The following is a 20380-nucleotide window of genomic DNA, read 5'->3' as shown; positions in this document are numbered from 1 at the left end:
AATAAATAAATAAGTAAATAAATAAATAAATAAATAAATAAATAAATAAATAAATAAAGCGATTTCAGAGTACCAAATAAATAAATAAATAAATAAATAAATAAATAAATAAATAAATAAATAAATAAATAAATAAATAAATAAATAAATAAATAAATAAATAAATAAATAAATTTGATTTGTCACATACCCAAATAACACAGCAGTTTATATGTGTTTTGGAATAAGGCAAAACAAGTGTTAAAAGTATCCTTTGTTATTAACTTGAACCAGTGTTAATGCATAGGTTAAGCCATTAATATCCCTATAAATAGTTTTCAATTGCCCGTTTGCAATTATTATGCACCCATTTTACGGGCAAACTCGCTGCAGCTTTAAAAGCTTCGCTTTATAGTTAATGAAGGAAGAGTCACGTTTGGCGGGAAATGTCACTTAATTTTAAGATATCTTTAAAGATTACAAAGACAAGTTTCGTGCAACTGTAAAATTTGGGACCGTAATTATGCAAGGAACCCAACTAAGTAGGGGTGTGTGTGGGGTGGACGTGGGTCTGTAAAGACCTGTAAAAGAGGACATACACCCAAATATAGCAGAGTAAACGAGGGACAATTACAGCAACCAGGAAGACCACGTCTCGTTTGCCGGTGTAAAGCCAGGTAAAATGGGAGAAAACAACATTTATGGAATTGATTTTACTTAAAATTCTGCATGACTCCTTAACCCCCATATGCTATATCTGCTATCAGTACATATGAAAAAACAAAATATCAACATATTACAAAGTTGTATAAGAATGAATTCAATCACGCTTGTGCCCCCTGGTAAAGCAAGCACGGGTTAACATTTTGACGTTGAAACAACGTTAATTCAACATTAATATATCAACCCGTGTCCGTTACACTGTAAATCGAGGTGTTTAGAAAAATAAACACTTACATGTGTTCCAATGTTACAATTTTTAAACACTGATAAGCGTTTACCACAGTAAAAATATAGGCAGTTTTGAACAACTTAATTAAACACTTAAACGCTTCAATAAACACATGCAAGTACTTAAGGGTACACGTACTTGTATTGTTGGTCGAAGCAGCCAAAAATCAATTTTTATTATGTATATTATTGAAAATATATTATTGAAAAACAACACTGTGATGTTTTTGCAAAACCTCATTCTTGCTGATTTATTGTTGTTAATGAGTTATGTACGTTTTACAAAAGTGTTGTTGTTTCAGCCTTCTTTACAACATAACTCAAGAACCACAGGACCTACAAAGTATATCTGTGATATTTGAATAATTCTTCTACACAATCGCTATGAAATGATCAATTCAATTTTTGCCAAAGCTCACTGCCATTCGCAAGATGCTGTGAACTACAAAATCCCAAAATAGTTGCTAACCTTAAGTTCTAGACGTATACATGTGTTTAATTATTTTGAAAATATAAAATATAAACACTTCGATATACAGTGTAAATATATCAACATACTTACAACGAAATACAATACAGCTATGGTATTCCAGACGCTATATATCCGCAGTTTAGTACACAAGTATTTATTCTATAAAACAATGATGAAAATCCAAGCACAGGTATAAACGAGATGAAAACGTGGATGTCAGATGAGATAAAAATATACATTGGTTGCTCTAAGAAAACTCTTATGAGAATGCTGTAACGATTTTCGCATGTGTCTATATTTGGAGCCTACTGCATATCTGTAAGCACTGGCGCGCTTTGAAGCAACACCTAAAAATAACTCTGTTATGAAACGGCTGTTCCTAGTATTTTTCTGTGTTTTTTTTAACAAAATTTTTCTTCATAATTTTTTACAGAATGATTTTTAATATATGTTTATAATATATTTTTTGTTCTGTTCTAAAATGGGAAAAATAATCGAATACTAACTGGTCAGACGGTCTAATTCCATCATAAAGATTGATTATTAGAGTCACGCGGCAGCCGTGACCAACAAGTTTTAAAAATAAACGACTGATAAAGAAGACTAAACAGATGCTCCTGCGAGACTATTCTCCGCAGAAGTGACCTAATTAATCGGGTTAACTACAATAGCAATAGAGGAATGCAATTTTTAATATATCGCCCTACACTACAACATTCACGCGGTACCTATGTATTGAGCCATATACCGTAGAATTCCGTCTAGAAGCATATATGCCTCTAAACGAGGGTTTTTTTTAACGAAAGATATGAAAGGCCAATACTCTTGTCAAAAACATTGCAATAGATTGATCTTACAAATATACATGTTTGTACAGCCGCCTTTATCAGTAATATAGTTGTTCAAACTCCAAATAACGTTTTTGTTGAGAGTGTCTGCGCCTCTTGTCTCTTGTGTCAAAAAAACCTCGTTTAGAGGCATATATATGCTTGTAGACGGAATTTTACGGTATATCAAAGAAAGGCTGATCACTCGCACCTGTAAGATTAGTATCTTTGAAAAGAGCGGTATTGTATTTAATCTATATTTGCTGACATATACAGGTGATTAGTGTAATCTCTTGTAGTGCAGGGCGATCTACTCAAAAATTGTTTTCCTCTATTGATATGGTAGTTAATCAGATTATTATTACGTCACTTCTACGGCGAATATTTACACGTACCATTAAAACGCTTGAGTTCTTTTGTTCTATGATATTTTTCGCTGGGTACAAAATGTATCTAAAATGTTATTTAGGCCTACAGTCCCAAGTGTAATATCTTGACAACTCATTAATTCAAAAAGTGACACTAATCCTACAGTCAATCATTGTTTGATAATAAACAAACATTCTTGCTTCAGTTCACGCGGTTTTTCTAAGCCAAAATTATTGGAAAATAATACTGATCCCGAATTTTTGGACACGGCTACAGCCCTAACTGCGAATCACTTTCAGAATACCTTTTCAGATTACATATGGGACCAACTTTTAAAAAGTGAGCCGAGATGGGCGCTTTTTAAACTTGCTGCTTTCTGTATACGTTGTCAAGGTTTTTTGGTAGATAATACCTCTACAATCACCGTCATATTCCATATATTTACTACAAAATAATATTGCATGCTCAACTATAAACTAAAACTGTAAAAATGTTAACTAATTTATATTTGTACCAAAGTATTACAACACGTGAATAACATCATGAAGGAACCAAAATGGTCACCAATAGCGCCTATTGTCAAGATCAAGGATACATGTTCTTAAATCGTGACGTATATAATTACAGTTACCCTTCCCATAATTCAAAGTTCCCTGATAAACTCCTATCGGTACACTACAACGCATTCTCCACGACTAGTTGCTCAACCAACAGGGAGTGAAGTTGCTAAATGAATTACAGCAGTTCTGATATAATACTTTGAATGTTTGTTACAGTACGGTAGATATTTTCAATATAAAGGTCCACACTGCTGGTGTCGTACCATAGTACGTTACTACGTAAAAATAATTTTCTGAAACTGTGTCTCATTACGCCTCCCCTGAATGAGAAAAGAATCAAACTCCGCTGAAATCAAAACCTGAGATGAAATAATTGCTACATAACTATCTTCATATCATCTCTTCTTTGCATGAGTTCTTTTTGATCCTTTGATAGTCTTCGGTAATTTCTTTCGTACAGTAGCCCATGATTGACGTCCAGATGGAGATGGTGGGCGTGACAATTCTTGAAGTTTATCTGTAATGAATCAAAAAAAAAAAAAATGTGGTATCAATACAATAATTTTAAAAGACAAGAATTTTAAAAGCAACGAATTTACATTAATCTTACTTTAAGGGCAACCCATTCCTTTTTTAAGGATTTTTTTAAATCTAATTTGCATTGTCAAGAGAGGTGTAAGGCATTGAGCTATTCCAGTTGAAATACATACACCCCTTATGGAAGACATGACCTTATTCTTCCACACAGGGAGTGTAGATTTCAAATGGAGTTTCCATGAATGGGTGACTCCATTTGATATCTACATCCCCATGTGTGGGAGATTAAAGTCATGTCTTCCATAAGGGGTGTAAGGATTTCAACTGGAATAGCCCATATTAAACGTTTCCTGAGCCTTAAACTAATTGTGCATTTTCACTTCATAACTTCAGTTCCGTCTGAGGATAGCATATTCTTTTAAGCAATAGGTATGACATATGGTCATGAAACAATTATTATTACCCGTAAGGGTTTGCTGCTGTTAAGTTGACTCTCTATAAAACAAAATGAATTACAGTATTATTAAGCAGTTGTCATACGGAAGTTTTTAAAAACAAAATTATAGTACCCTTTTCACACATAATGACATAGTCTTTTTCATATATATTTATACCTTAAAATTCATTAACAAGCATTATGTGCCTATTAACGAGTTGCTCGAACAAGAACGATTTGTTAAAATTCGTTCTTATTCGAGCAACTCGTTAACGGGCATATTATACTTATTACAGATTTTTTTACGGTATGACAAAATAAATTCATTATGGTGATAATGTACATTTGATATACATACTATATCAGTTTAACATTGAAAATCTTTTGTTAGTACATACGTGAAAGATCCGGGTAGTATTTTTCAGAGTTGTTGGTGAGCAGCGTGTATCTTGTTGGGTCTTCATCCGTTATCCCTTCTGTTGGGAGAGACACAGTTTAAACACGATTATAGCATACCGAATTTTTTTCAAAGCATCTCAAATTTTCTTCTTCCAATGCAGGGCGGGATTTAACATTAGTCCAGATGAACCCGGGCCCAGGCCCCCAAAAATTGCCCTATGCATTTCCGCAAAAACATATTGTTTGACATCATAAAGTGTAATAAATAAAATAAATAAATAAATAAATAAATAAATAAATAAATAAATAAATAAATAAATAAATAAATAAATAAATAAATAAATAAATAAATAAATAAATAAATAAATAAATAAATATCCTTGATTCTCGGCTATTACACTAAGAGATTATGACACCCTCCTTAGCATCCTTGATCCTCAGCTACCACTCTAAGAGATTATAATACTCTCATTCCCATCTTGATCCTCAGCTACCACACTAAGAGATTATAATTCGCTACTTGCACGGTTCCGCCATTATGCACTATGTGCGGGAGAGCCTCGAACTGGCAGCATACATGAATGGGAATTGAACTAGTCATAACGTTCTGTGTAAGGTTACATAATTCTTCCTTTCATGTATGCTGCCAGTTCGAGGCTCTCCCCGCACATAGTGCATAATGGCGGAACCGTGCAAGTAGCGAATACCCGCATTCCCATCCTTGATCCTCAGCTACAACACTAAGAGATTACAATACCCACATTCCCATCCTTGATCCTCATCTATCACACTAAGAGATTATTATAGCCTCATTCACATCCTTGATCTTCAGCTACCACACTACGAGATTATAATACCCTCATTCCCATCCTTGATCCTCATCTATCACACTAAGAGATTATAATACACTCATTCACATCCTTGATCCTCAGCTACCACACTAAGAGATTATAATACCCTCATTCCCATCCTTGATCCTCAGCTACCACACTAAGAGATTATAATACCCTCATTCATATCCTTGATCATCAGCTACCACACTAACAGATTATAATACCCGCATTCATATCCTTGATCATCAGCTACCACACTAAGAGATTACAATACACTTATTCCCATCCTTGATCCTCAGCTACCACACTAAGAAATTATAATACCCTCATTCACATCCTTGATCCTCAGCTGCCACACTAAGAGATTATAATACCCTCATTCCCATCCTTGATCCTCAGCTATCACACTAAGAGATTATAATACCCGCATTCATATCCTTGATCATCAGCTATCACACTAAGAGATTATAATACACTTATTCCCATCCTTGATCCTCAGCTACCACACTAAGAGATTATAATACCCTCATTCCCATCCTTGATCCTCAGCTACCACACTAAGAGATTATAATACCCGCATTCACGTCCTTGATCCTCATCTACCACACTAAGAGATTATAATACACTTATTCCCATCATTTATCCTCAGCTACCACACTAAGAGATTATAATACACTTATTCCCATCATTTATCCTCAGCTACCACACTAAGAGATTATAATACCCTCATTCCCATCCTTGACCCTCATCTACCACACTAAGAGATTATAATACCCTCATTCCCATCCTTGATCCTCTGCTACCACACTAAGAGATTATAATACCATCATTCACATCCCTTATCCTCAGCTCCCACACTAAGAGATTATAATACCCGCATTCACATCCTTGATCTTCAGCTCCCGGGGGTCACTCCCATTGTGGCATGTACACCATCCGCGATAATCAACTTTTGAAAAGCACCCTAAACAAGGATTTAACCTTTGGCTAAAACGATACCCTAAACAGGGATTTTATTCCTTGCATCAAATTTCATACACTAAATTTCATTTCCGCGTATTATCAATTGCAATTTTGCTACCCTTTTTTCCAATATTTCATGTTTTTGACACCCTAAACGCGTTACGCGCGTATCGTGCCTACCACGAAAAACTACCCTTTTACGCGTTTTCATTATCGCGGATGGTGTACAGGCCACAATGGGAGTGACCCCCCCGGGCTTCAGCTACTACTCTAAGAAGAGATTATACCCTCATCCACATCCTTGATGCGCAGCTTCTACTCTAAGAGATTATTATACCCTCATTCTCATCCTTGATCCTCAGCTACCACACTATGAGATTATAATACTCTCATTCACATCATTGATCCTCAGCTACCACTCTAAGAGATTATAATACCCTCATTCACATCCTTGATGCTCAGCTACCACTCTAAGAAATTATTATACCCTCATTCCCATCCTTGATCCTCAGCTACCACACTATGAGATTGTATTACCTGCATTCACATCCTTGATCGTCAGTTACACACTAAGAGTTTATAATAACCTCATTTACATCCTTGATCTTCAGCTAACACACTAAAAGATTGTAATTCCCTCATTCACATACTTGATCCTCAGCTACCACACCGAGAGATAATCATACCTTCATTCATATCCTTGATTTTCAGCTACCACAGTAAGAGATTATAATATTATACCCTTATTGACATCCTTGATCCTCAGCCACCACACTAAGAGATTATAATACTCTCCATTCCCATCCTTGATCCTCATTCATTCATTCATTCATTCATTCATATTTTATTTCCATAAAAATCAAAGATATTACATAAAAAATAATATACAAACACGGTACATATGGAGGAAAAGGCTGGAAGACCAAAAAGGTCTGAAAGTTAGCCTTTCCCTGAAATCAAATGAAATTAACAAAATAAATCAACATCACATAACATAACCAAAAGACAAGGGAAGGGGGTGCTCACGGAAAAGATTAATTATATATAGAGATCAGTTTTGTTTTGAATTGATTGCGGAAATGTTTAACAGATTTTGAATCTTTCAGATGTTTATCTAAAGAATTCCAAAGAATGGGACCTCTTGTACGTATGGCATGATCAGAAAAGACTTTCTTATTTTTGGTTAGATTTAATTGTCCATGCCAGAGAGATCCAGGCAATATGACAAAATCTGGGAACATGAAGGTTGGCCAAATCGGTTCATACTTTGTAAGATTGATGTACTGGATGACAGATTTTTACATGCCAGACTAGACCCACCTGACCCCCCTGGGTAGGGAGATATGTGTACCCCCTAATTTGGGGCTTTTGACACAGGTAAATTGCTGTGAAAACAGTTGAAAAATGGCAATGTTTATGAAGTTATTTTTCTATCAGCAACTCCTCGATTGGATTTTATTTTGAAATATTTGTCAAGAGCATAGTTTATTTGTAATATAGAACTTAAAATTGCAATGATTGGGGTCTTGGGTTTTCAGGAGGGGGTCATCAATGTTTCCCCTCTTTAGCATATTTAAAAAATGTAAAAAAAGGGCAATTTTAAAGCCCTTTTATGAAAATATACATCTTAAATATTGATTTTTTTTCATGTCAACATTTTGAGGCTATATTGGTCTACTCCAAACAATAAATGGTAGATTGGGGCGGTGTAACGAATTTGCATAAAATTGGTGTTTCTAGACAGTATTTTCGCCTAATAAATTTCTTGTAAATGATATTGTAAGTCTAAAAATTGGAGGAAACTGAATGTGACAATTCTATTTTTAGTCTTAAAATACTTAAAATGTTTTCATATGGTGACATTGTTTTAGATTTTTCTAAACAGAATCATGTCAAGTCTGCAGAAGTGTTTCTAAATACAAAACAATTCATATTTAGCTCTCTGAGTAAAGTACAAAACAGAAATACTGAATACAAGACTACCTTGTGATAAGCCATGATGAACAAAATTGCAATATAAATGTAGGTCCATTATGTAGGCCTATTGTGTATGCATTTTTTAATTATATCATTATATTGTTTTTTATATATTAATAAAAAGTATGCATATAAAAGCCCTCAATGTTGTGAGTAAGAAACTAGGATATTAGTTGGCTACTGTGATAATAGCTGATAACTAACATAAATCACAAGAGTTTATAAAGGAGTAAGTTAATCATTTCAAATAAATTGGATCACAGTTTACATTCACAAATAATTATTCTAGAAACACTATACTGCAAGTGCCCAAGAATCTTAGCCATAGGATGTACTTCTAGTAGGCCTAGCTAGTAGCTGGGGCAGATATGGTCTTTTATGATCTTCAATTTTATGCTATACTGCTTGAACTGCAACTGCCTAATACTGAAGTATTCACTAAATCAAACCAGGATTTTATTCAATTACAATCGCAAATTTCCAATTCCAGTTCTTCTTTCTTTCTTCTGTCAAACTTGTAATGAGCCATCATAGCCATATGCTATAGGCCAATGTATCCATATTTGGTCACAAGGACCAATGGGTGGGGGCACAAATGTTACATGACCAACTCGGGGTCAAAGGTCATCTAAAGGTCATTATGGCCAAAATGTGATTTTCACTAAAAATGCTTCTTCTTCCACAAATTACATGACACAATGACGTCACGTGAATACCTGCATCGGCTTTAGCTGTCTAAAAGTTGAAGAAAGAATTGAGGTCAAAGGTCATTAAGGGGGTAAAATCTTATAATTGCATTATCTCAACATCCGTAAGGGGTATGGGGCTCAAACTCGGTGACAACAAATCTCATGACCAGTGGAACATTTTACAGGGGTCAGGGCAAAGGTCATGCAGAGGTCAAATTTTAGAAATGCATTTTCTGTACATCTGTAAGGGGTACGGGACTCAAACTCTGTGACAACAAACTTAATGACTAGGGGAATATTTTGGAACACTTTGCAGGGGTCAGGTCAACGGTTATCTGGGGTCAAATTTTATCATTTCTTTTTCTGGGCATCTGTAAGGGGTATGGGGCTCAAGCTCAGTGACAACAAACCTCATGACCAGAGGAACATTTTGCACGGGTCACGTACAGGTCAAAGGCCATGCAGAGGTCAAATTTTAGAAATCGGTCTGGAATGTAATTCATAGGCTTACATTTACATGCGAGATATCAGGTTGTATTAAAACGATTGGTACCAATCCATATTTTGTTTATTACAAAGCAAACTTCTTGGAACATCATAATATCTGTTATTTGTTCCTGAGAATAAAATAACCTAGATAACTTGCACGGTCATAAAATGACCTTTAAGAATGCTTCTGCATGCATATTTGAACTGGAAATGATTTAACTGCAAGATTTCATAAATACTTGAGAAGTAAAACATGTTTGATGTATATGATTTAATCAAAGTATCTATTCTGGCTGGAATACTTAGATTGTGCTTGAAATATTTGAGGTATAAAATTGTATACTTTTAAATAAAATATTGGGTAAGTTGTTCTATATTATCATGATTATCAGGATCAGAAATATCAGTGGACGATTGAGAGTAAAATCCAAGAATCTTGTCTTTTTTGCAATGTCCAACAAAAAGTTTTTTTCTTTAGTGGTTACTTTATAACTTGTTAATAGACATTTTCAACAATGCCACGATAATTGTATTTCAAACACCAGTATGAGGTAACATTTTGTTTTCTTATATTATATTATTTATAGGCTGATTGCGATATTTGTAAACAAAGCAAATAAGTGCACAGCCAATCTACGTTGTGACAATTTGTAGATGGCTTAGAGGAATGTAACTTTGCACTTTCAGCTCCAAACAAGATCTTTAGATGTCAAGTCAACTCGAAAATAATGTTGGCACTTGTTGCTGAAGCAAACCTCAAGATCTACTTAAGAATATTTATTCTTATGATACTATTCTTGCATAAGATTCTGGCATACATCATGTTCATTCGATTTTAGTATACGTGCAACATGGCATAATGCATGAAAGACATACGATATCTTTCAGCTTTATGATTGTTTAATCAAATGAGATATAGAAACATCTACATTTTAAAGGTTTAGTAATGTTTATTTTTCCATTTATTATCAGCTTGGTAACTTGTATTATTTATAGTCAACTTTATAATGAAGAAATACCTTAAAAGACATGTGCTTCCTTAACGGAGATTTTCAGTTTTGTGATCTTGCTAAAATACCATATAGAAACACTGAATTTATGTCTGTCAATTCATTTAATACAAATGAAAATTTTAAAGAAGTTCTGAGGGAGGCCAAATGATAGGGATTGCTTGAATTATTATGTGTTAACTATAGTATAATGTTCACTAGAATGAATGAGGTATAATGAGGTAATAATTTTTGTTTTACGATTATATTGTATATTACAATCGTTAAAAACAAAGCAAATAAGGCATGGTCTACGTTGTAACAATTTGAGAAGGCTCCGATCGTTATCAACATTTCCAAAAGCAGCGTGAAAACAACAATACATGGATCTTAATGTAGTGATTCCTCAAAGCAATGTAAACATTGCACTTTCAGTTCCATACAACAGCTAGAATATCATTTTGACACTTGCCTGTCCTCAGCTACATGTAGTACAATTGGGCGTCAAAAAGAACGGTAACATGCAAAGCGTCATCATGATTATGCACTTATAAAAAACTGAATTGAAGGTCTATAATAAATCATATTTATATGTTGATGCTAAGTAATGTTGTATGATCATGATTTAAATCCTAAGGGAGTGCTGCTTACCAAATAATTGTTTATTTCTTACTTTTGTTTGAATCTGTTCATAAACGGTTTGTTCAATCAAACTGTTCTTTAAAATTCCTGAGTGTTTGACCAAGTATTTTAGGTTTTTCTCATTTTAGATCGAATAAAATCTAGAAACACTTAAATTTTAGTAACATTTTGCTTTTGTTATCCATGATATTAAAGTTTAAAACATTACACAACTTAATAACCAGCTCTAAATAAAGTATGTAGTTGAAATAATCACGTATTTCATTAATATTACAATATTTTCAGTTTGTAATATTGCTAAAAATACCACATAGAAACACTGTATTTTCTAAAAAAAGCAACACCGCCCCAAGATATTCTAATTTGTTTCTCACAGCCACATGTTGGGTTACTTTAATGACACCAACAAAAATTCAAAATTTTGATGTATATTTTTTATATTGGCATTTGAATTCATCAACTAAAAATTCAATTTTTTAAGACATTTTGAGGGAGTATGTTTAGACACCCCCAAGAGCCAAATGATAGGGGTTGGTTGAATGTCAATTGTTCCCTGTAATGCCCGGGGTAGATGTTTCCTACAAATACTTAATTTACTTAAATAACTTCAACCACTTGTGAAAAAATGAGAATACAAAATTGGCTTAAATTCAGGAAAAATTCATCCATTTTTAAGGGTGTAGATTGTACCAAAACAAATAAGGGCTGTAAACCCTTAACAAGGGGGGGGGGGCCAGAATCCTGAAAAAGTTTCAGTGAGAATGTTTCATCAAACACCCCTACTACACCAAATATGGGCAAATTCGGACAACCTTGATGTTCCTGCCACTGCCTGGCTTTCTCCGGCATGATCAATTAAGTCATTTACATATCGTGTCTTGTAGTTATGTATGTCAGAACGTTTGGTAAAATAATTATCAAATGAACAGGGCAGCTCATTTATAGAGTGCCTGTACATGAATGTACCTAATTCCAGTGTATACATATCTTCAACTTTTAATATGTTATAATTAGCAAACAATGGCGCTGTGTGGTCTCTATAGTGAACGTTTGCCACCGTTCTAATAGCCCATTTTTGAATTTTTACAATTTTATTTAAGTAAGTTTTACATGTATTTCCCCATAAAAGTACTCCATAATTTAAATAAGGCAATACTAACGTACAATAAAGTGTAAATAAAATACGACTTGGAACAAAATGTTTCAATTTATTCATGACACCAACATTTCTTGAAATTGTTCTAGATACGCAATCTATGTGACATTTCCAAGTGAGACATTCATCTATTAGTACACCAAGGAATTTAGTTTGATGCACTCTTTCTAAAGTCGTGTGATCTAGTGTGATTTGCAGGTCTTGATTCATCGATGTCATTTTGGGTGTGCCAAGTATCATGTAATTTGTTTTGGTAGCATTAATTGACAATTTATTAGCTTTAAACCAATTGCTTACTTCATTTAACTCTTCATTAACAAGGTACCACACTAAGAGATTGTAATACCCTCATTCACATACTTGATCCTCAGCTACCACACTAAGAGATTGTAATACCCTGATTCCCATCCTTGATCCTCAGCTACCACACTAAGAGATTATAATACACTCATTCACATCCTTGATCCTCAGCTACCACACTAAGGGGTGGTGCAATAATTATATGTACCCCGGGTGAATTATAGGGGGGGCAAAGATTTTTGGCAGGCCAAAAGGGGGGGGCAAGCATTTTTGGCAGGTCGAAAGGGAGGGTCAAGCGATTTTTGGCACGTCGAAAGGGGGGGCAAGCAATTTTTGGCACAGATATTTTGGGCACCGTTTCTATATTACGCCCTAAAAGGCGTAGGAAAACGTTACGAACACGTTCAAATATGCAAAATTTCCTGCTCGCTGCGCTCGCATTATATGTTAAGACAATTTAAGGTTTTAAATTCGGGTTCCCCAAAATCTTGCATGTGTAAGGGGGGGCAAAGATTTTTTGGCACGTCAAAAGGGGGGGGCAAAGGTTTTTTGGCACGTCGAAAGGGGGGGCAAAGGTTTTTTGGCACGGCCAAAGGGGGGGGGGGCAAGCGATTTTTGGCAGACCATTTTGATAATTCACCCCCCCGGGGGTACACATAATTATTGCACCACCCCTAAGAGATTATAATACCCTTATTCCCATTCTTAATCCTCAGCTACCACACTACGAGATTATAATACCCTCATTCACATCCTTGATCCTCAGCTACCACACTAAGAGATTATAATACACTTATTCCCATCCTTGATCCTCAGCTACCACACTAAGAGATTATAATACCCTCATTCCAATCCTTGATCCTCAGCTATCACACTAAGAGATTATATTACCCGCATTCATATCCTTGATCATCAGCTACCACACTAAGAGATTACAATACACTTATTCCCATTCTTGATCCTCAGCTACCACACTAAGAGATTATAATACACTTATTCCCATCCTTGATCCTCAGCTACCACACTAAGAGATTATAATACCCTCATTTACATCCTTGATCCTCAGCTACCACACTAAGAGATTATAATACACTTATTCCCATCATTTATCCTCAGCTACCACATTAAGAGATTATAATGCCCTTATTCCCATCCTTGATCATCAGCTACCACACTAAGAGATTATAATACCCTCATTTACATCCTTGATCCTCAGCTACCACACTAAGAGATTATAATACCCGCATTCATATCCTTGATCATCAGCTACCACACTAAGAGATTATAATACACTTATTAACCATTCTTGATCATCAGCTACCACACTAAGAGATTATAATACCCTCATTCCCATCCTTGATCCTCTGCTACCACACTAAGAGATTATAATACCCTCATTCTCATCATTGATCCTCAGGTACCACACTAAGAGATTATAATACCCGCATTCACATCCTTGATCTTCAGCTACTACTCTAAGAGATTATACCCTCATCCACATCCTTGATGCGCAGCTACTACTCTAAGAGATTATTATACCCTCATTCCCATCCTTGATCTTCAGCTACCACACTATGAGATTATAATACTCTCATTCACATCCTTGATCCTCAGCTACCACTCTAAGAGATTATAATACCCTCATTCACATCTTTGATCCTCATCTACCACACTAAGAGATTATAATACCCGCATTCACATCCTTGATGCTCAGCTACCACTCTAAGAAATTATTATACCCTCATTCCCATCCTTGATCCTCGGCTACCACACTATGAGATTGTATTACCTGCATTCACATCCTTGATCGTCAGTTACACACTAAGAGTTTATAATAACCTCATTTACATCCTTGATCTTCAGCTAACACACTAAAAGATTGTAGATTGTAATTCCCTCATTCACATACTAACTTGATCCTCAGCTACCACACCGAGAGATAATCATACCTTCATTCATATCCTTGATTTTCAGCTACCACAGTAAGAGATTATAATTATACCCTTATTCACATCCTTGATCCTCAGCTACAACACTAAGAGATTATATAAAATACCCGTACTCATATCCTTGATCCTCAGCTATCACATTAAGAGATTATAATACCCTTATTCAGATCCTCAGCTACCACACTAAAGCAGTATGCAGATTCCGAGTATTAGACGTACAATATTGTATGTAACATATCTACGTTATTTAATCTATTGCCATTCTATTTGCAGTAATGAAGTTCTAACGAATGTTTGATGACGTAAAATCGATAATATATATATTTCTACCAGATATTATACTTAACATGTTATCGACTTTACGTCATCAAACATTCGTTAGAACTTAAACATTACTGGAAATAGAATGGCAATAGATTAAATAACGTAGATATGTATAAAAAGTCTGCATACTGCTTTAGAAATTATAATACCCTCATTCCCATCCTTAATTCACAGCTAGCATATTAAGTGGTAGCTAGGAATCAATACCCTTATTCACATCCTTGATCCTCAGCTACATCATGATGATATTTGAAAATATCTACTTACTTTCCACTTTGACAAGCCAATACTTGGTGCGACCTTCAAGGTACATGTTAGCATATGAGTTGAGATGGTCAGGGAGATGTTTCATGTTCCCCACAGCGTCTGTTAGATCTAATGTACCTAAATGAACAGACAAAAAAGGGGTTAAAGTTAGCTTTTATTATAGATTCAAGTCTATAACTTCTATACAAAAAGAATAAGAGTCAATCCAACAATACATATTAATCTATTTACAATCTATTTTCAACAAATTGGTCATCTTGTAAGCATGCGTGTACGCTTTGCGCTATTAACTTTACGCACGTAATTCGATATTGCGAACAGCGAAATACGCACCTTTTTGTCACTACTGAACTTTAATCGAACCACTAATATATGGGCTAGGGCGACACATTTCAGTTCAGAACTTACCGTCATTGCCATCATTGCGGCAGCAGTGTTTGCGTATACATTCCAATAGAATAAGAGAGGTGCAATGGGGATTGAACATGCGCTGCTCGTTATCTGAAAAGAAGAAAGGGGAAAAAATAAAAAACAAGAACGAAACTTTTACAATTGAAGTAACAAAAAATTATCAAATTGTCAAAAAATGCGATTTTGTCGTATCCAAAAATGCATCCACTGCCTGGGTACATGGGTAAAAATGTTGAACATTTTCATTGTTCTTGCTTGAAAAGAAAATAATAAAAAGCAAAGAAAACAAAAATTCAACTTTCCTGGCTACGTCCCTGAAAGACAGTGAGTTTGGCGGAAATTTCATACTTTGAAAAGTGGTTTCTACTCTTTTAGGAGTGGTGTTTACTCTTTGGGAGTGATTTATACTCTTTTCACTCTTTTGGAAAGTGAGTTTTCTCGGGTTTTTGTTTCACTCTTAGAGAGTAGTTTTGAGAAGAGTATAGAGTTTGATCAGCTCGTAATCGGCGGGCCTTATAACACCGCGGATTAATATCAATATACCGGTATTTTATTTTGAGAAATGCCTTCTGACATCTCGCCAGAAGCATCACAAAGTATTAATAATTGAAGTCCTATACTTTGTCTACATAATTTTACACGTAGATCAGACAAGCTCAGACAGGTTACTTTTAAGCGTAGTGGTAAAGCCATTCCCGCCGATTACGAGCTGATCAAAGTATAGGATGCTAACCCCAGATTGTTACATGTGTCTTTTTGGTTATTCCATATAGGTCTCCTTGATCCATTGGAACTTCCGGGTAATTCCCAAATTGAATTTAGAAAAATATTACAGACAGTCATCAGAGATGGAAATAAACGTTCACCAAGTTAAAACTTTGTAGACACGACGCATTTGGGGAGGGGGTACAAAGGTGAGCTATTAATATACCTGATTATTTATTCACAAGTATGTGAAGTAGCGGCTTTGCAATTTCACGGCATTTCTTTGTCCTTATTATCATGGGACAACAATTCTACATTGATTAATGTTAAAGTGACCTATTATTAGAATGAATGATGAATGGTATGTTGAGACTACGCAAATACAACACTTTAAAAGTCAAATAAAGTGAATACAATTTCATGTTAATCGGTTTCTTCTACTCATTTATAATTTTACGGGGCTGTGCAATAATTATGAGCCCTGGGGAGGGTAAAATGGGGGGGCAAGAGATTTTGGCCAGCCAAAAGGGGAGCAAGCAACTTTTGGCAAGCCATTAAGGGGGGGGGGCAATCGATTTATGTTTGGCACACATTCATGTGGCACCTTTTAAACAAATGATCTAAAAAGACTCAGGAAAACAGTACGAAAACGCTTAAATATGCAAATTTTCCTGCATGCTGCGCTCGCAATATATATCTACACCATTTTCGGTTTCAAATTGGGATTTGGCATGTGCGGGGGAGGGGCAAAGATTTTTTGGCGGGGCAAGAGGCCATTTGGAAATTGTACCCCCCTCCCGGCTCATAATTATTGCACAGCCCCGAAGCTATTATAGCCACGCAAACCTTTTTCTTTATTGAAGGAAAGTGTGAAAAAAGATAGAGAGAATAAGCTTAGAGATAAAATGTGCCAAAATGTGATTTTATAAAAGAAATATATAATGTAGTTTTTACATGTAGTTCTACACGCACATGTGTTCATAAAAATATGAGCGACACATATCGATTAGAATCGATCATAAACTCGATACATTTATTTGCTAAATATCATTGATAAATAGATTGCCACCTTATTTGTCTGTTTTATTTGTTAAACTCTGGGGAAAACAATGACTCAATGCAATCGTTTCTATAGATTTATTTGACTTAAAAAGAGCATCTCAAACTACTTGGCAGCACTCATTCAGACATTCCTATACCATAGAAGCTCATAGACCGTATACGAGCATATAGTACAAATAGAATGTTTGCTCTAGGCCGACCGCATTTCGTTTGGGGAGCAATTTTACCTTATTTTGTTTTTTATTTGAGAAATCCAGGCAAAAAAAAGAGGGCACGGTGGCGCAGCGGTACGGTCTCTGCCTTGCAATCGGTGGGTTGCGAGTTTGAGCCCCGGCGATGCCATCGTGTTGTGCTCTTGGGCAAGGCGCTTTACATTATATTCTCTACCCAAGGATGAAAAAAATAATAGGTCCTACGATGGGTCAAAATTTTCAAATGATAGAAGGCTTTTTCTCCCAGCTATATACACTTTTTTTAAAGTACATATCATTAGATTAATTTTATTAAGGTTACTTCGAGGAATGTCAAAAATATTTTTAATAATTTGCCATAGAATTTGTATTATATGCCTATATCGCGAATTTAAAAAAAAAAAAGATTTGATACCAGAATTTCTCGTATTCAGAATGTAATTTGATGTGTCCAATGTGCTCTCATGTCCCACAAAAATACTGTGCAAACGTTGCTATCCGATCACTTAAGCAAATATAATTTATACCAGAATCGGAAAAGCATCCTTTTGGTTCGGTAACATAATATTGACCTCACGTCTGGATATATTACTTGCATGATTGGACTTTGGTCTTAGAATAAACTCAGAAAATTTGCTTTAGGTGATCTAACAATGAATCAAATCAAACAAAACTCAAGTAATTCTAATAATCGAGCACGTATATCCTAGCTTTAGGCAAAACAAATCTATCTCTATCGGCAAATTCATTTATTGAATATGATCGATACATTATACTCAACGTATGTATGTATATTTGCCGGCGTATTTTAAAGTTTATTCTATTGTATAAAGTTTCAACATAAAATAATTATTTTAAAACGAAATAGTGTGACCAAACGTTAATTAGAGAATAATATTTGACATACATAATTTAGCTAGCCAGAAGTATTCCCATGAAGACAAGTCTATATATTATTATTGTTATTTATTTATTTTATTTATTTTATTATAATTTATAAGACTGAGCGAAACGGTTGGTATAATAAGAAACACAAAAAAGGCATCAAATCATATAATTTTATTTAAAGCTAGAAAAAAGGCAAAATAAAAACAAATACACACAAACCAATATATTTAAAAGTATTGCATTAGTGTTTCCTCTACACATATATCTGAATCGTCTACATAGTTAAAATATGATTGCGATTCGTCATAGTTTGAACTATTTTCCATATAAATGAAAAATAAAAATAAAAGAAGACGAAGAAAGAAGAAAAAAATCTCAATAAATGGATGAGATCAACTTTAATTCCCTTACCTCCGTAAATTACAGTGATAAACGTCATGGTGAATTTTTGTCCATCAATCGACAGACTATCTACAGAAACCTGTCATATCGCTGGAACAGAGAGTCACGAAGTATAATCAATTGGCTTGGTTAGTGGTAAGATGGTCTATGCAAACACAACTACTTGTCTTCAAACATGTATTTATCGCTATCAGTTACAGATGGAAAATGAGTATATCTCACACAAAATCACTCCGAATCGGTTTAGCGGGGCCGAACAAATACAAACCGTTCATCTTCAGTTTATTTAGTTAACATGTGACCGTGTTGGAACATAATTAATTTTAAAAGTTTACGATTGTCAGTTTGGCGATGATTTCCCCTATCTGCTATGATCGTAGAAGCTCGTAGACCTATGCAGGATGTTGACGAATTTTAAATCCGTGAATGACCTATGACAAACGAGGATATGCCGGGTCACTCCGAAATACTCCAAAAGTGACATGTATACATGTGCCGCGACCGAAACTTTCAATTACATGAGGGTGTCATGAAATGAGGATGACGCACAGTGAGGATGACGTGTACGCGTGTTTTGTTGCGCTAAGGGGTGGTGCAATAATTAGGGCCTATGTGTAGCCTACCCCCGGGGTGGTGAATTCTCAAAATGGTCTGCTAAAAATCGCTTGCCCCCCCTGGCCGTGCCAAAAATCTTTGCCCCCGCCCTTTGACGTGCCAAAAACCTTTGCCCCCCCATGTGCCAAAAAATCTTTGCCCCACCCCCTTACCATTACAAGATTTTGGGGAACCTGAATTTACAACCTTTAATTGTCTTACCATATAGGGCCTAATGCGAGCGCAGGGAGCAGGAAATTTTGCATATTTGAACGTGTTCCTAATGTTTTCCTACACCTTTTTAGGGCATAATATAGAAACGGTGCCCAAAATATCTGTGCCAAAAATCGCTTGCCCCCCTCTTTTGACTAGTGCCAAAAATCGCTTGACCCCCCCTTTCGACCGGCCAAAAATGCTTGCCCCCCTTTTGGCCTGCCAAAAATATAATTCACCACCCCGGGGGTACACATAATTATTGCACCACCCCTAATTGAGCGACTCAATATTTAGTGATGCGCGCCCGTAGGTTAGAAATTCAGATCGTAATAGAAAAGTTTATCTCATCAAGTGAGCGTATGAAATCACTACACATTATTTGATGACAAGAATTAAGACATTCAAAAAGAAGGCTGAGCTTGAATGTGATAAAAATGTGGGTTCTTTCGAGGGAAGTTCCTCTGAGATGAGGGGGATTGCTGCAACCCCACTGAATGTTCTATACTAAACGTAACTATAGCCTATATCATTGTTTTTGATACCAATATAGCGATTTTTGACTACATTTGTTAGGCCTAGGAATATCACTATTCTAATATCAAAATAGTCCTACCAAGTCTACCGGTACGTACGTCCTAGAACATGTTCATAAGAATAAAAAAAAAAGGAAACACAATATGCTAGGGTGCAAAATAGAATAAATCACTAGTGGGCCTACATTTGATCATGATCAATAATACCTTTTTAATAAGAGCAAAAGAGGGAAAAAGAAAGAGAAATACAATAATTTAATTATGCTATGA

General features: G+C 35.3%; 1 protein-coding gene across 1 annotated transcript; it reads right to left on the bottom strand.

The window, feature by feature from the left end:
- Positions 1 to 3463: 3463 nt before the first annotated feature.
- On the bottom strand, positions 3464 to 18804 carry LOC140163517 (uncharacterized protein CXorf65-like). The gene is made up of 5 exons (XM_072186830.1): positions 18777 to 18804; positions 15517 to 15609; positions 15109 to 15225; positions 4530 to 4607; positions 3464 to 3675 (listed from the first exon to the last, which is right to left on the bottom strand). The coding sequence occupies exons 1-5, from the start codon at positions 18802 to 18804 to the stop codon at positions 3554 to 3556; spliced, it is 438 nt and encodes a 145-aa protein (XP_072042931.1). The 3' UTR covers positions 3464 to 3553.
- Between the last annotated feature and the right edge of the window lie 1576 nt (positions 18805 to 20380).

Source organism: Amphiura filiformis, chromosome 11 (assembly GCF_039555335.1).
Source record: "Amphiura filiformis chromosome 11, Afil_fr2py, whole genome shotgun sequence".
NCBI classification, from domain to species: Eukaryota; Metazoa; Echinodermata; class Ophiuroidea; order Amphilepidida; family Amphiuridae; genus Amphiura; species Amphiura filiformis.
Note: the sequence above shows the minus strand (reverse complement) of the source record. Positions and strands in the feature narration are given on the sequence as shown.

Excerpts from the sequence above, each read along its gene's own strand:
- LOC140163517 (XM_072186830.1), bottom strand. The coding sequence starts at position 18,804 with ATGACGTTTATCACTGTAATTTACGGAG. Across the intron at positions 15,610-18,776 it reads TATCACTGTAATTTACGGAG|ATAACGAGCAGCGCATGTTC; the intron begins GTAAGGGAATTA and ends TCTTCTTTTCAG. Across the intron at positions 4,608-15,108 it reads TTGGCTTGTCAAAGTGGAAA|AAGGGATAACGGATGAAGAC; the intron begins GTAAGTAGATAT and ends CTCTCCCAACAG.